Source organism: Thamnophis elegans, chromosome 1 (assembly GCF_009769535.1).
Source record: "Thamnophis elegans isolate rThaEle1 chromosome 1, rThaEle1.pri, whole genome shotgun sequence".
Lineage (NCBI taxonomy): Eukaryota > Metazoa > Chordata > Lepidosauria > Squamata > Colubridae > Thamnophis > Thamnophis elegans.
This window is the reverse complement of record NC_045541.1, coordinates 173908021-173924935: the sequence shown is the minus strand read 5'-3', so window position 1 is coordinate 173924935 and position 16915 is coordinate 173908021. Positions and strand designations below refer to the sequence as shown.

At 43.6% G+C, this 16915-nt stretch overlaps 1 protein-coding gene across 2 annotated transcripts in view; it reads left to right on the top strand.

Annotated features, from left to right (window-relative positions):
• The window catches only part of PIP5K1C (phosphatidylinositol-4-phosphate 5-kinase type 1 gamma), an 88775-nt gene that overhangs the window by 25444 nt on the left and 46416 nt on the right, over positions 1-16915 (top strand). Inside the window, exons 2-7 of one of the 2 annotated variants that reach the window (XM_032218253.1) lie at positions 1380-1411; positions 7806-7898; positions 11196-11326; positions 12470-12587; positions 13906-14058; positions 15228-15527. In XM_032218253.1, the coding sequence (XP_032074144.1) occupies positions 11286-11326; positions 12470-12587; positions 13906-14058; positions 15228-15527 (612 nt within the window). In that variant the 5' untranslated portion in view covers positions 1380-1411; positions 7806-7898; positions 11196-11285. Of the gene's footprint in view, positions 1-1379; positions 1412-7805; positions 7899-11195; positions 11327-12469; positions 12588-13905; positions 14059-15227; positions 15528-16915 lie in introns of those variants that run through there. The other variant, XM_032218339.1, reaches the window with a different exon arrangement.

Here is a 16915-nt window from a genome sequence, read left to right as displayed (position 1 = left end):
CAGAGAGGAATCACAAGCCTTAAGTTTCTTTTGTTTGAAAACTGGGATTTGTGGGTGTTGATTTAATTGTTTCCTTTGATTTTATTTATGGTGGTGTGAGCCTCCCACAGTTACGATGCATAAGCTGGGTAATCCTATAAGCATCTGGCATAAATAAATAAATGTTGAATGAAGGACAGATGAGACTTCTTTTGGGAACGCCAGTTTTCTGGGTGGAGAAATGAGTATTGTTATTCAGAGTCATTATTGGCCTTCTTAAGGCTCCTCCTGAAATGTAGGTGGAAGAATTGAGATGGGATTTGATGGCTTGAATGTGACAATTTGGCAATGGGTAGAAAGCTTCCCAAGTAATCTGCTTCATTTACTTACAGGGATGTGGCGGTTCCAGAAAAGATTGAATGGGAATATTTTTCCTATGCAAATGAATAGAATTCTGATTACCATATTCAGTATCTACATCCTGTTCAAAGACGTGGGTTAAATTGTTTGACGCAAGGGGGGAGATGGACATGTTTCAAACTTTTTTTTCTTTTTTGAGCAGTCACCTAGAAAAAGCAAATTCTGTGAGGGGGTCCTTGACGCTCTTGGTTGTTTTCTTGCAGACATTTTATTACCCAGAGTAGATAACATCAGTGCACTGATGATGTTGCCTAATTGGGTAATGAAACATATGCAAGAAAACAAGCAAGCTCAGAGAGCACCAAGAATCCCTCATTTCAACCCTGAGCTACAGACGTTCTCCTTTATTGGTAGCAAATTCTATCCAACTTTGAAATTGCCAAATTTGCCTGAGGTGGAAAAATTTTGGAGGCAAATTTCTACTCCATAAAATGTTCCAGCCCACACCTCTGTTTTATTGAGAAGAAAATCCCATTATCTTTAATAGAGGCTGCTTAATAGCAAACAGCATGGTGTGCTTGATGTTTCATTGCTCACATAAACTACTCTGGAAATATTCCGACTTCAAAACAGCAGCTTGAAACATAACTGTTCTGATCAGAATTCGTGCTGGAACATTTCAGCAAGGTTGGAACAGTTAATTTCAAATTTGAATCTGCTATTTTGAATTTGAAATAGTTGAGAGTTGAAATATTTTGCATGTCCAGTTGTAGACATACATAAAAGCCACAGCTTTAAAAAGATGGGAGAGAAGGAAATAGTTGAAAGGGGGGAAAAGCCTGATCATTTTGAGTTGGACAAAATGAATTTTTAATGGGAAAGTTTGATTGCAGATTTGGAAGTTTCCTTTAAGAAGGACAGAGGGAAGCCATGTTTTCTGGCAGCTTTCACCCCAGAGCTTCTACCTAGGTTAGGAATGGGATTGTAAAAACAGATTATTTTTGTGTTCACCTCCTCACCATGTTCTTCTTTTTTTTCAGGGCTGGCTTTGAAGAAGGCCGTTCTAACAGAGGTAAACATTTGCATTTATTGGCATTCTTAGCTGCTTTTGGAAATACAGTTTTTACTCTTTATATTCCATGAGAAACAGATCTAGTAAATAAAATAAAAGTTAACAGAAATAACAGTACATTTCTCTGAAGAAATGTAAGGCAATAACCATTTCTGTAGATATTCATATTTCTCTGGATCTATAGGTTCCGTGGATTGTTAAAATAGTGCAGTTATATGCACATGGGAAGGTTTTGGTTTTTTTTTAAATAAAGCAAGTGATTTCCGGTAGAGCTCATTAATCAGAGTATTTAGTGAAGATGCTAAAGAATTTGAGAACCAGGTTCTCCGAGGTTCTTTAGGCAAACGACTTCCTTCCCAGGAGTGTCCTTGAATGAATGAATGAATGAATGAATGAATGAATGAATGAATGAATGAATGAATATGTATGTATGTTGACTCGGTAAACAGCTTGTAAAGCACTATAAAGCGGTACATAAGTTTAAGTGCTATTGATATATGATATAATACAGGTGGTAGTCCTTCACTTATGACAATTCATTTAGTCATCGTTCAAAGTTACATCATTACTGAAAAAAGTGGCTGTTTTTCCCACTTATGATCGTTGTAGCGTCCTCATGGTCATGTGATTTACATTTGGATGTTTGACAACTGACTCATATTTATGACAGTTGCAGTTTCCCAGGGTCATGTGATCACCTTTTGAGACCTACTGACAAGCAAGGTCAATGCGGAAACCTGATTCACTTAACAATTGTGTTACTAATTTAACAACTGCAGTGATTCCCTTAACAAATGTTGTAAGAAAAGTTGTAAAATGGGCGAAACTCATTTAACAAATTTTCTCACTTAGCGACATAAATTTTGGGCTCACTTGTGGTTCTAAGTTGAGGACTACCTGCATTATATTTCCCCATTTTATCACCCAGCTAGTTTTCATGACTAAGGCAGAGCTAGAAATCACTGGCGATTGGCCTAAAGTCAACTAGCTGACTTTCATGGTTAAAGCATGACTAGAATTCATTGTCTCCTACTTTGTAGCATAGTGCTACAAACTGGCTCCGAATAGTCCTTCCTTTGACTCGCATAACCACAAGCTCACCCCCTTGTTCCAATCTTGACCCACATTGCTGCCCCAAAGGAGAGGGGAGGCATTTTTGCTTTGTTAAAGAGCCAGGCTTACTGACCGCTGCTGCAAGGGAACAAGGAGTTCAGATCACATTGTAAGTCTTTTGTAAAGACACTTGAGCGCCCATCATAATTCTTACAGCATTTTACACTTGCTTGGATGTTCTAGCTTGAAGGACGGCTCATTTTACACGATGAAAATAATTCAACCTATATGATCAGTCCCGAAGATCGTGATAAGGACAGATAAAAATGACAAATAAAACCTATTTCAGCAAAATTTGATTTAGTTCACATGATCCACTTAGCATGCTGAATCTGGGTTCACCCAGGGTACTAATCAAACAGGTATACTTTGGGCTGAGACGATGAAGATTTTTGTGCAAACCACCTTATTTTGACTAAATCAGCAAAGCATAATTAAAACAACCATGGCTTAAAGGCATGACTCATCATTCCAGTTGAGAAATTTAACAGAAGACTACTGAAAGAGCCGGAAGGGGAGGAGAAGTCTGTTTGTGTGCAAGTGAATTATTCACAAATGCACATTGTTAGTGCAGCAAACAGCTTCAGTTCAGCCCACGAGTGGCTTTGCTATACATCTTCCATCTGGGATGCCTTGTTTTGCATACTTACCCTGTGATGTCATCGCTGTGTATTTTAACATTATTTGTAACCTTGACATCAGACACACAAGGGTGTTGGGCTAAATGTTTCATTACCTCACTTTCGTGAAGAAAGGAAAATAGAGGCCAAGACGTGATCCAGCCTTACAAAATAGTTTTCTCCTGGAATTAAGACTGCCTCCCTCCCTCTTAAACTTTCCAAAAACTGTTTAAGATGTAAAACTTCATTTTAATTATGTTATTGTGTTCCATCTTTGCCTTGTGTTGTAGTTTTCCCATTGTTATAATTGGCTAACCATCCAACAAACCTCACTGCCTTTAGACCAGGTGTTTTGCAATAATTTCATTGTAAGCAAGTACTTAGGAACAATAACAACAACAACAACAACAACAACAACAACAACAACAACAATATTTTGTGATTTCAGTTTTAATAACGCTCACCCTGTTTTACTTGGCTGGTTGTTTTAATTAGGTTGCCTGTGGGTTGACTTGACTTATTTGGTGATACAGGTAGTCCTCGACTTTACAACAGTTCATTTAGTGACCGTTCAACAGTCACTGAAAAAAATGACTTATGACCATTTTCATACTTTTCACACACACCATTGCAGCACGTGATCAAAATTCAGACAATTGGCAACTGACTCACATTTATGATGTCTGCAGTGTACTAGGATATATGATCAACCTTTGTGACTTTCTGACAAGCAAAGTCAATGGGGAAACCAGATTCACTTAACCACTGAAGTGGTGGCGCTGTGGTTAGAATGCAGTATTGCAGGCTAATTCTGCCGACTGCCAGCAGTTCAGTCCTGACTGGTTCAAGCTTGACTCCGCTTTCCATCCTTTTGAGGTGGGTAAAATGAGGATCCAGATTGTTGGGGACAATATGCTGACTGAACGCTACTTAGAGAGGACTGTAAAAGCACTATGAAGCGGTATATAAGTCTTAAGTGCTATCGATACTGCTAGTGCTAACTGTGTCAAGAAAAGTCATAAAACGGGGCAAAACTCACTTCAGAAATGTCTCACTTAACAAGTCTTGGACTCAACTGTGGTCATACGTCAAGGACTACCTGTATATACACAGAATGATAAATGCTAAGAATAAATAAGTAAGCAAACGGTAGATAAATGGTTTGCAAGGGAGGGCCTTGCATTCAGATAACTGCCTACATTCGTGGAGCACAAGGACAGGTCTGGAGTCAGAATTGCTCAATCATACAAAGGGGTTTTCGTAAGCAGAGCTGCCTGCTATGCTGGCTGTGTTCCTAACTGCCTGGAGTCAGAGAGAAATGCGTATGCTGCCTCTTTTCACTTCGGTGCATAAGCAGTTCTATTATTTGCTGGATTTATCATTGTGCCAGGCTTGTCATCAGCAATAAGCTTTGACAACCAACCGAGCTATTTGCTGAGAACCGGACTTGGGAAAGGGTTAGGTGCCCTAGAGTAGAGCTGCAGAAAGATGACAGGGCTATGAGCAACTCTTCCGAAGAGGTAACAGATGATAACTAGTGATTGGTGCCCTGGAAAGTTTGTCTTTCCACCCCGGTATGACAAAAGGAGAAAGGTTGTAGAAGATTTCTTGAGATGAAGCGCAGAGACTAGAGAGCGGAAATCTGTCACATTAGTGTCCCCAGACTAGGGAAATGTTTGATTTTGATAACAAGAGGGTTTGGAAAAATTATCTTAACTTTTAAAAAGAAAACTTAAAGTCATTTGTCTTAGGTCTAGCCCCTTTTCTCTAAGGCTTGTGGCAGCTTTGCCTTGTAATTTATTCTTAAATAAACAGAGATCTTTTCTTTGTCAGGGTTCCAAATAGCATCCAAAAGTAAATCAGAGTCCAAGACAAAGTATTGCTCAAAGTTCCAATTGATTAAGAGAGCTATGTTGGCACATCTGGGAAAACCCGAATCTGAAAACTTCCTGGTTTTCCCCACCTAGTTGAAAGTTCAAGATCTTGCCCCCACACCCACAAGTCCATCACATGGTCCAATCTCCCACTGCCACGCTGGCAGCTTCCACTCATCCAGTTCTGGTCAGATGCAGAGGTGCAAAGACAAAGGATGACCTTGGCTTTCTAGAAAGAATTTTGTTATGGCTACATAGCATCTCACTCCTTACAATCCCCTCTCCCATTTTCCCACAATAGAAAATGCATAGTAGAATAATAGAAAGTGTGACAGGCCAAAGATCCAAAAGAAAACATGGCTGCGGGCCCGACATTCTTGCTATAACTATTGCTTGCTTAACAAATTCAAACTCAAATTCAGAATAGCACTGGAAAGGACCTTAGAGGTCTTCTAGCCCAACCCCCAGGCCGGAGACCCTCCACTATTTCAGACACATGGCTGTCCAGCCTCTTCTTAGAAACCTCCAATGATGAAGCACCCACAACTTCTGGGAGGTGTGAACTCCCAATGAACAACCATTCTTGGGTTCGACAACTGTGAGTGGTGATAATGCTGAAGGAATGGTAGTTATGACCTGTCCTCCAAGTAACAACTGTTGCAGGTCACATAATCAAAATTGGGGTGCATGCCAGCCCACCCATATTTACCATTGCAGTGTACACTTCGCATGCCCCCACCCATTTATCTTCCCCCTCCTCTCTGCCCCTTTGGCTGCCTGCTCTCCCTCCCTGCCTTACAGAGGCCTCAAGAGGTGGTGCAGAGGCCTTGCAAAGGGTCAGAGGTCCTCTGGGAACAGGGGAAGGGGTGGCAGGGGCAGGTAGTGGAGACAGCATGCAGGGGAAACCCAAAAGACGACTATTTCATTCTTTAAATTTCCCAGCCATCCCCAAAATGAAACCTTGATCCCAGCTACTTCTGGAGCAGGACACACTAGATACGGCCCTTGGGGCAAATTATGTCCTCCTAATTTAGCACCTTATAGGAACCCAGCCGTTGTGATTTTGAAGCCATATAATTTAAGGCCTTAAGGCTTTGTTGGATTTAATAATCCATGATTTAGCCTAATATGAGCCCAGCCACAGACTCATTGATTTAATTGCTCTGCCATGTGATATCAACCGAATCACTGGGTTAGGGTTAGCTGAGAATTTCTGGGAGTTGAAGCCCACGGGTCTTAAAAGTTGCAATGTTTGGAGACCCCCCCGCAGTAGTTATTTCAGGAGAGTAACGTTAGGGCTTTCCTCGTTTTCTTAATCTGCTCTTCCTCATAAGGATGGCATCAGTCTTGCTCTCTATGCCAGTGTTTTTCAACCACTGTGCCGCGGCACACTAGTGTGCCGTGACATAGTGTAAGGTGTGCCGTGGGAAAAACACTTTATATATAGTCAATATAGGCACAGAGTTAAAATTTTTTAACATTTTCTAATGGTGGTGTGCCTCGTGATTTTTTTCATGAAAAAAGTGTGCCTTTGCACAAAAAAGGTTGAAAAACACTGCTCTATGCTACCGAACGCAAAGCCTTTTGCCTGAGGAACCCCTAGATTCACTTTTGCTCCTGGCTCTTTAGTACACAATTATAACAAGAAGAAGTACTTCACCGTCGTTTAGGAAGCAGCAGCAGCCTTCCTACAGAAAGTGCCGAAGCTGCTTTTTCCAGCCAAGGCATTTCTTATTTCTCCCCACTTGGAGTGTGGCGGCTTTATTAAACGATTGATTAAATGGCTTTTAAAGATTGCCAGCTGCTTTACGACTATTCTAAGGCCAGGCTGTTCGGATGCAGAGTTTGGAAATACCATGAAATCAAACTGAACAGAAGAATCCGGCTTTTTCCTGTTACAGTAGGTCACCCAGGAGCTTCGGCTGAATGGAATCTCAGTCTCTTCCCGTTATCCTTTGACCTGTCATAGGAACATGGTTTAGAAGTCTTGCATAGTACGGAGAAGGAGAACCAGCATATCCTGAAGATGCTTATTTTTCCCAAGAGGCAATTGGACTTTCTGGTTTTTCTTTGAAGACATTTCTCTCCTCATCCAAGAAGCTTCTTCAGCTTTGACTGGATGTTGGGGAATGGAGGGATTTATACTCCTTGCAGACATCTGGCCATTTAATCAATGACTCTCTAAATGAATGCAAATGACTAAGCAGTCTGCAAGAAATATAAATCCTTCCCTTCCCTACCATCCAGTTAGCTTCTTGGATGAGAAGCAAACATGTCTTCAAAAAAAAAATCAGACAGTCCAGTTGCCTCTTGAAAAGAAGCACCTTTGGGACAACCATGACCTGGAGGACTGAGAATTTCCGTAGAGAACTAGGATAAGTTTTTCTTTCTAAATAAATGAAGCTGATCAGGAGATTTAGGGTAGAAGAAAACAGTTCCTCACACAGCACAAATTAGCTTGTGGCATCTTGTAACTACAAGATGACGTGGTGGCTGCTAACTCAGATGGTGTAAAGAGCAGGTCTACAAAAAATTTCAGCTTTAAAGACTCCCATGTTTTCTCCATGCTGTGGCAGCGCAGAGGGACAGTGGTGGCAGAAGCCTTGCTCTTTGACTCCTCTTTGCAAGCACTGAAAGGGATCAGCTTGACTCCCGTGAGAAACGAGATCTTAGAACTAAGATGAAACTTGGCCTAAATCTAACAGAGCTTTTCAACGTTCCTTCAGTACCGACAATTAATATTCTGCGCTTTTTCTCTGCTTTGCTTTGATCTCCTTCCTTCTCCAGCCAACATCGCTGACAGGGCAGCCGGGAGCCAGCCAGGGGAAAAAGATAGGCCACCGAGGAGTTGACGCGTCAGGGGAAACGACGTACAAGAAGGTCTGGTCTCCTGGAGGGTGGATGTTCTGATGGGGAAATAAGAAGGGAAACATTGGAGCTGACTCAGGCTCCTCCACACTCTGCTTTACCCCAGAATTAAGTATCCCTGCTTCTGGAGAGTCTTGGTAAAAGATGGAGGAAGGCCGTGTGATTAAGCCCAAAGCTACTTTCCTGAGGCCTTTAAAATTCCCTCTGACTACAGTTGGAGGCAGGAGACATGAAAACCGAAGGAAAATCCTTATATTAGAAGTAAAAGCTGGCTCTCCCTTTTTCTGGTCCAACAACTTCATCTCAACGCCATATTGACTGTTAATGAAGTGTTGCTCCTAACTGGTGAAGAGTTGCTGATCTGTATGTTAATTTGTAACATACAGATCAGCAACTCTTACAGGGACATGGTGGCTCAGTGGCTGAGGTGCTGAACATGCCGATCAGAGGGTTGGCAGTTTGAATCCCTAGCGCTGCGTAACGGAGAGAGCTCCCATTACTTGTCCCAGCTTCTGCCAACCCAGCAGTTCAAAAGCACGTAAAAATGCAAGTAGAAAAACAGGGACCGCCTTTGGTTTGGTTTGGTTTTGGTTTTATTGGGATTTATATGCCGCCCTTTTCCCTGAGGGGACTCAGGGCGGCTTACAACCACAGGGGAGGGGAAGTGCAAGGTCAAAACAAAACACTTTGTGAACAAAAGAAAAATAATAAAACACAACTTTCATTCAGCAATCAAACACTCGGGCGGGTAATTGGAAGCCTATCCCCAGGCCTGTTGGGAGAGCCAGATCTTGAGGGCTGCGCGGAAGGTCTGGATCGTGGTGAGGGTGCGGATCTCCATGGGGAGCTCGTTCCATAGGGTCGGGGCAGCAACAGAAAAGGCCCTCCTCCGTGTGGTCGCCAGTCGACATTGACTGGCAGATGGAATTCGGAGGAGGCCCAGTCTGTGCGATCTGATTGGTCGATTTAGGGAGGTAATCGGCAGAAGGCGGTCTCTCAAGTACCCAGATCCACTACCATGGAGTGCTTTAAAGATGGTCATCAGTATCCTGAAGCGCACCCGGAGACCAACAGGTAGCCAGTGCAGCTCGCGGAGGACAGGTGTAACGTGGGCGAACCGAGGTGCGCCCACTATCACTCGCGCGGCTGCATTTTGGACTAGCTGTAGTCGCCGGATGCACTTCAGGGGCAACCCCATGTAGAGCCCATTGCAGTATTCCAGTCTAGAGATCACAAGGGCTCGAGTGACTGTTGTGAGAGCCCCCCGATCTAGGTAGGGCCGCAACTGGCGGACCAGGCGAACCTGGGCAAATGCCCCCCTGGTCACAGCTGACAGCTGGTGGTCAAAAGTCAGCTGTGGATCCAGGAGGACTCCTAAGTTGCGGACCCTATCTGAGGGGTATAAAATTTGACCCCCCAGCCTAAGCGTTAGTGGGAAAGTAACAGCGTTCCGTGCACCTTCGGCATTTAGTCATGCCAGCCACATGACCACGGAGGATATCTTCCGACAGCCCTGGCTCTTCGGCTTTGAAATGGAGATGAGCACTGCCCCCTAGAGTCAGGAACGACTAGCACATATGTGTGAGGGGAACCTTTACCTTTACCTATGTTAATTTGTCCCAAAGGTGCTTTTTCCAAAAGGCAATTGGACTTCCTTGATTTTTTTTCCTTTGAAAACGTTTTGCTTCTCAATCAGAATAGAACTGGAAGAGACCTTGGAGGTCTTCTAGTCCAAGTCCCTGCTCAAGCAGGAGACCCTATGGTATTTCAGAAAAGCAGCTGTCCAGTCTCTTCTTAAAGACCTCTAGTGATGCAGCACCCACAATTTCTGAAGATGAGCTGCTCCATTGGTTAATTATCCTCACTGGTGGAAAGTTTCTCCTTAATTCCAGGCTGCTTCTCTCTTTGATTAATTTCCAACCATTGCTTCTTGTCTTGCCCTCTGGTGCTTTGGAAAATAAGTTGACCCCCCTGTTCTTTATAGTCTAGAGAAAAGAAGGATCTCCTAGTCCTTCTTTTCTCTAAACTAGCCTTACTCAATTCCTGCAACCGTTCTTCATATGTTTTTGTCTCCTGGCCCTTAATCATCCTAGTTGCTCTTCTCTGCACTTCTTCCAAAGCTTCAACATCTTTTTTTGTAATGTGGTGATGAAAACTGGATGCATTATTCCAGGCGTGGTCTTATTAAGGTATTGTAGAGCAGTACTAATAGCTCATGGGATTTTGATCCTATGCCACTCTTTATGCAAGCAAGGATAGTATTAGCCTTTTTGGTTGCTGCCATCCACTGCTGGCTCACATTCAAGCGATCGTCCACTAGGACTCAAAGGTCCCTATCAAAGTTACTGTTTTTGAGGCAGGTTTCGCCTAATCTCTACTTGTACCTTTGATTGTTTTTTGCCTAAGTGTAAAACCTTGCTTTTCCCTACATTAAATTTTGTTCTGTTGGATAGGGCCCATTGTCCAGTCTATCAAGATCCATTTAGATCCTGAGTTTGTCTTCTGGGGTGTTGGCTATTCTTGTCAGCTTAGCGTCCTCTGCAAATTTGATGAGTTCCCTTTCTGTTTCCTCAGATACCGTATTTTTCAGAGTATGACATACCTCCCCCCCCAAAAGGTGGAAATCTGGGTGCGTCATACACTGAATACAGCATTTTTGGCCTTCCGAAACCCCACCCCTTCACAAAAATGGACGTGCAGAGGGCTTGGGAGGCCTGCAAAGTGCTCCTGGGGGCAGGGGAGGGCAAAAATGAGTAAAAAATGGGCCATTTTTGCTCATTTTGGAGGGGGGGGGCAGGCCTCAGGAGCACTCTACACGCTTTCTAAGGGCTATGCATGCCCTTTTTTAGGCAAAAACCAGGCCCATTTTTGCAAAAAACAGGCTGTTTTTTGCTCATTTTTGCCCAGGAACACTCCAAAAACCTCCCAAAGCTCTGCATGCCCCCCCCTTTTTTTTTGCAAAAAATGAGGCATGCAGAGGGTTTGGGAGGTCTGCAGAGTGCAAAAACCTTCTTTTTTAATTTACCTCTTCAAAATCCTGGTGCGTCTTATACTCCGAAAAATACGGTAAGTCATTTAGGAAGATATTGAAGAGTACTTCTCATCCAAGAAGTTTCTTCAGTTCTAACTTCAGTTAGAACTAAATAAGTTATTGGATGAGAACATTTTCAAACAAAAAATCAAGAAAGTCCAGTTGCCTTTTGGAAAAAGCACCTTTGAGACAACCATGACCTGGATGAATGTGAATCTCTACAGACATCTTAAGTGAAGTCTTACTCAACTCAACTTATTTTTTGTTGGCTGCCATAGACCACGTCAACCACACTGAAGGGGGCCATCCAGCTGGGGATTGGCTATACGGTGGGAAACCTGAGCTCCAAGCCTGAGAGGGATGTTTTGATGCAAGATTTCTACGTAGTGGAGAGCATTTTCTTTCCCAGGTAATGTCCTGCTATGGGAAAGGGAGACTGGGCTACATGAAGAGGGAACTGGAGTCGGCCAACAGAAAGTTCATTTTACCATGATAAAGTTGGTATATACTGCATACTGCATTTTTTTTTTCTGGAAGGGCGAAAAATGATTTTGTTTATGTGTTAAGAAAAAATTAAAATGGAAATATGGGAAGAAAATAATGGGGCTGAAATTGGAAATGATAAAGTGATGTAAAATTATATATATATATATATATATATATATATATATATATATATATATATATATATATATATATATATATATATATATATATATATGAGATAATGTAAAGTGGGGAGAGGGGAAAACCCAGACAACACTTCATTGATAAAGAGATTTTAAAAATTTGCAACAAAAAATAAAAAACTTTATTGGAGATAAAAGGTTGTGTATTTGCAACACAAGTGGCAATATTTGAAATGTAAATGGACAAATGCCATGTGTTTTAAAATACTGTTCTTCATTTATATATGTTAAACTAATATATAAAATTGCATAGGTATATAAAAATAAAAATCCTGCAAAAAAAAAAAGAAAGTTCATTTTACTTATTTATTTATTAAATGTATATGCCACCCATCTGCCCATCAAGCTGGCTGGCTGAGGAATTCTGGGAGTTGAAATCCACATGCCTTAAAAGTTGCCAAGCTTGGAGACCCCTGCACTAACTACCCCCAACATGGAACGCTTCCATTGGGACCCCAGCCCAGTTGGCAGAACCAGGTTTTAAGGCCCTTCCATAAGGCTAAGCGAGTGGGAACAGATCTCACCTCAGGGGGCATGATACGTTCTAAAGGGTGGGAATCAGGGCAAAAAAAGGCGCTTTGTCTGGACCTCGCCTGCCAGAATTCCTTGACCAGTGGGGTCCACAGCATGCCCCTTCTTATCGGTGCAAGTGGGGCAGGCCAATAACATGGTGTGTGTTTGTATGTGTGAAACAGTTCCTTAGGTAAGCTCAAGTTACACCCCCCCCATAGCCAAAATGGAAGGCCTTTGTATCTTACCAGTGGTAAAAATGATGCATTTCATTATCAATTGTAGGAAAAGCGGAAATGAAAGTTTGTGTCTTGTTCGTTGCAAACATCTCTTTCTGTCTTTCCAAAATTTAGCGAAGGCAGTAACCTCACTCCAGCGCATCATTACCCTGACTTCAGGTTCAAAACATACGCCCCCGTCGCTTTCCGCTATTTTCGAGAACTTTTTGGCATTCGTCCGGATGATTATTTGGTAAGATCTGCTCGTCTTTCTCCTTTTATTCCTTTGGAAATAAAAAAAAAAGCACAAGTAGTCCTCGATTTATGATTAAAACTAAGCCCAACATTTCTATTGCTAAGCAAGGCAGTTGTTAAGTGAGTTGCGTCCCATGTTACAATATTTTTTTGCCACAGTTAAGGAAATCACTGCAGTTGTTAAAGTGACTGGCTTCCCCCATTGACTTTGCCTGTCAGAAACCAGTTGGGAAGGCTATAAATCACGGCCACAGGATAGTGTAACTGTCATAAATACATGTCAGTTAGCCAGTACCCATATTTTTATCGTGTGAACTATTGGGGATGCTGAAACAGCGGTTAGTGTGAAAATCAGTCCCTTTTTCAGTGCAGATGTAACTTTGAATGGCCAGTTCACAAATGGTTGTAAGTTGAGGACTACTTGAATGGGGATTAGGATGTATTGCCCCATAACCTATGGCAGAGTTGCCCAACCTTTCCAGGTTGGCCGGGGGGGGTGGGTGATTTTGTGGGCGGGGCAAGCGCACATGTGTAAACTCCCGTGGCACGACAAAACCGCGGTCCACTAAAGCGCGCCCGATTAAAGCGCGTACGTGACGTCATCAGCAGCGCGACAAATACGACCGCGGAGAAAAAAGGGCGCTTTAAAAAGCGCTTTTAAAGCAAGCCGATTCACATAAAGGTAAGGGTTAGGGTTAGGGTTAGGTTTAGGGTTAAGTTAAGGGTTAGGGTTAGGTTTAGGGTTAGGTTAAGCGTTAGGGTTAGGTTTAGGGTTAGGTTAAGGGTTAGGGTTAGGTTTAGGGTTAGGTTAAGCGTTAGGGTTAGGTTTAGGGTTAGGTTAAGGGTTAGCGTTAGGTTTAGGGTTAGGTTAAGGGTTAGGTTTAGGGTTAGGTTTAGGGTTAGGTTAAGGGTTAGGCTTAGGGTTAGGTTTGGGGGGGTTAGGTTTAGATTTACGCATTAATTTTAAGTTTACCGCTCACAGCGTGCTGTTTTCGTCGCGCTGTGATGATGTCACGTACGCGCTTTCGTCGAGCGCGCTTTAGTCTACCGCGGTTTTGTGGTGGAACCGTAAACTCCTGCAACGTTCGTGGCGATGCTCACATGAGGGGGGGGCCACAAGCGCCCGCAACCATAAGCACCCACTTATACAGCCCGGTGGCGATTGGCTACGGTCCAGTAGTGGGCTGTAGCCCACAGGTTGGGGGGACCCCTGACCTACGGAATGCATGGGTCAGGGTTTTTCACCTGGGATGGGCACATGGGGAGAAACCTATTGACGTTTCCTAGCTGCGGTTGAATTCTTCTTGCCTTCTCAGTATTCCTTGTGCAACGAGCCGCTGATCGAGCTCTCCAATCCTGGGGCCAGCGGCTCCCTCTTCTATGTCACCAGCGACGATGAGTTCATCATCAAAACTGTGATGCACAAAGAGGCAGAATTCCTCCAGAAACTTCTTCCGGGTTATTATATGGTATGTATCCGACCTTGTTTCTTTTAAAAGTTTGGGAAATGTATCTACATCAGTGTTCCTCAACCTTGGCGACTTTAAGTCTTGTGGACTTCAACTTCCAGAATTCCCCAGCCAGCTGTGCTGGCTGGGGGATTCCGGAAGTTGAAATCCACAGGACTTAAAGTCGCCAAGGTTGAGGAGCACTGATCTACATGAAAAGGAAGAACGGGTGGTATTCAGAAGGTTCTCTCCGGTCCAGGTGAACCGGTAGCAGCTGCTGTGGGAGGCTCCGCCCACCAGCCCTGATGTAATGCGTAAGCACTGTGCATGTGCAGAAGGCAGTGAGCATGTTGGAATACTGCATTCAGTTTTGGTCACCACGATGTAGAAAAGATATGGAGACTCTAGAAAGAGTGCCCCCCCTCTTTTGAAAATTGAACCTTTCTGGCTAGAACATTGCATCCAGTTTTGGTCGCCAAGAATAAAAAATATATGTTGAGACTCTAGAAAGAGTGCAGAGAAGAGCAACAAAGATGAATAGGGGACTGGAGGCTAAAACATATGAAGAACGGTTGCAGGAACTGGGTATGTCTAGTTTAATGAAAAGAAGGACTAGGGGAGACATGATAGCAGTGTTCCAATATCTGATGGGTTGCCTCAAAGAAGAGGGAGTCCAGCTCTTCTCCAGGGCACCTGAGGGTAGAACAAGAAGCAGTGGATGGGAACTAATCAAGGAGAGAAGCAACTTAGAACTGAGGAGGAATTTCCTGACAGTTAGAACATGCGCACAACCCCTCCCCGAACTCCAGAGATTCTCCTGAAGGCTGGGGATGGCGAAAACAGCCTCCCCCGACCCTCCGAAAGCTGGAAATGGATAATTTCCGAACTTCTGGTTGGCCACTGGGGCTGTTTTTCACCCTCACCAGCCTCCAAAGGCTTTCCTGAGTCCCAGGGAGGGTGAAAACAGCCTCCCCTGGCCCTCCTGAAGTGTGAAATATCAGCTGACAGCCGGCGTGCCACTAAATATGGCTCCGTAGGTGCCATAGGTTCGCCATCATGGACTTCTAACCAGGGGAGGATGCAGTTTCTTTTCCAGGAAGAGCCCTAGTTGCCTCAGGTGCAAAGTTGGATGGTCAAGATCAGGTCTTGTGGCCAGCATATTCTATGAACCTTTTAAAATCTCCCCTCAGAACCTGAACCAGAATCCACGGACGTTGCTGCCCAAGTTCTACGGTCTCTACTGTGTCCAATCCGGGGGCAAAAACATCCGTGTGGTGGTGATGAATAACATTCTTCCCCGGGTGGTGAAGATGCACCTGAAATACGACCTCAAAGGCTCCACCTACAAACGCCGGGCGTCCAAGAAAGAGAAGGAGAAGTCAAGCCCCACCTACAAAGATTTGGACTTCATGCAGGATATGCCCGAGGGCATCATGCTGGACACGGACACATTCAACGCTGTGGTGAAGACACTGCAGAGGGACTGCTTGGTAAGTCCAAAGAGGTCACCAGCCATCCTGAGCTCAGAGTAATGTATTGTTAACAACCCAGGAAGGAGGAGAGAAAAATACAGGTACTGTATTTTTTGGAGTATAAGACACACCTTTCCTCCCCCCCCCCCCCCCCCCAAAAAAAAGAGAGTGAAAATCTGGGTGTGTCTTATACACTGAATACAGCATTTTAGCCTCCTGAAACCCTGCCTCCTTTTAGCCTCCTGAAACCCTGCTGTGGAGGGCAGAAATGAGTGAAAAACGGGCCATTTTCTTACTCATTTTTGCCCCCCCTCCCCGCCCCTAGGAGCACTCTATAAACCTCCTAAGGGTTATGCATGCCCTTTAATTGACAAAAAACAGGCCGATTTTGGTGAAAAATGGGCCATTTTTTGGAGGTCTGCAGAGTGCAAAAATCTTTTTTTTTTAAATTGCCTCTTCAAAATCTTGGTGCGTCTTATACTCTGAAAAATACGGTAGTCCTTGACTTACAGCAGTTCATTTAGTGACTATTTGAAGTTACGCCACTGGAAAAAGCGACTCATGGCTGTTTTTCACACTTAAGACTGTTGCAGCATCCCGGGGTCATGGGATCTCCTTTTACAACCTCTGTGACAAGCAAAGTCAGTGGGGAAATCAGATTCACTTAACAACCTCCTTACTAGCCTGATAACTGCAGTGATTTACTTAAATGTGGCAAGGAAGGTTGTAAAATGGAGCAAGACTCACTTAACAAATGTCTCACTTAACCACAGAAATATGGGCTCAATTGTGGTTGTACGTTGGAAGCTCACTTCCTATTATTCAGGATACTGCTTATACGCGCGCTGTGCTTAGAGCTCGAAGCATTGTTAGAGACCTCACACACCCACTTTACCGGAGGTGGTATTCAGCTAATTCAGACCAATTCACCCAAACCGGTAGTGGAAATCGCGGGTAGGCCCGCCCCGGCTCTGTGCCATCCTATTTAGACATATTTTCAAGCCAAAGCGCATGCACGGACATGCGCTCACATTTGCAAACCAGTAGGGAAAGTAAGTGAATACCACTACTGCACTTTATGGTCTATTTCTGTTGCTCCGCTCTGGTGGGAGTTTTTGAAGTATTTCTAGCAGGAGTTCCAGATTCTGTAACAGCTTTGTTCCCTAGTCCATCCGTCTGGTGAACTCACAGGATTCTTTCTTTTCCCATATATATATGTATACATCTTAACTAGACTGTGTTGTTTCTCTGTGCCATATAATATATATGACATATCCCCCCCCCATGTGTGTGTGTGTGTGTGTGTTGCATTTTTGCTGATAAATAAATAAAGGGAGACTAGTATAGATCTATTTCAAGGTATTTCGCTCTCATCAGCTAGCCATAATCTTACTGGGATTCGAACC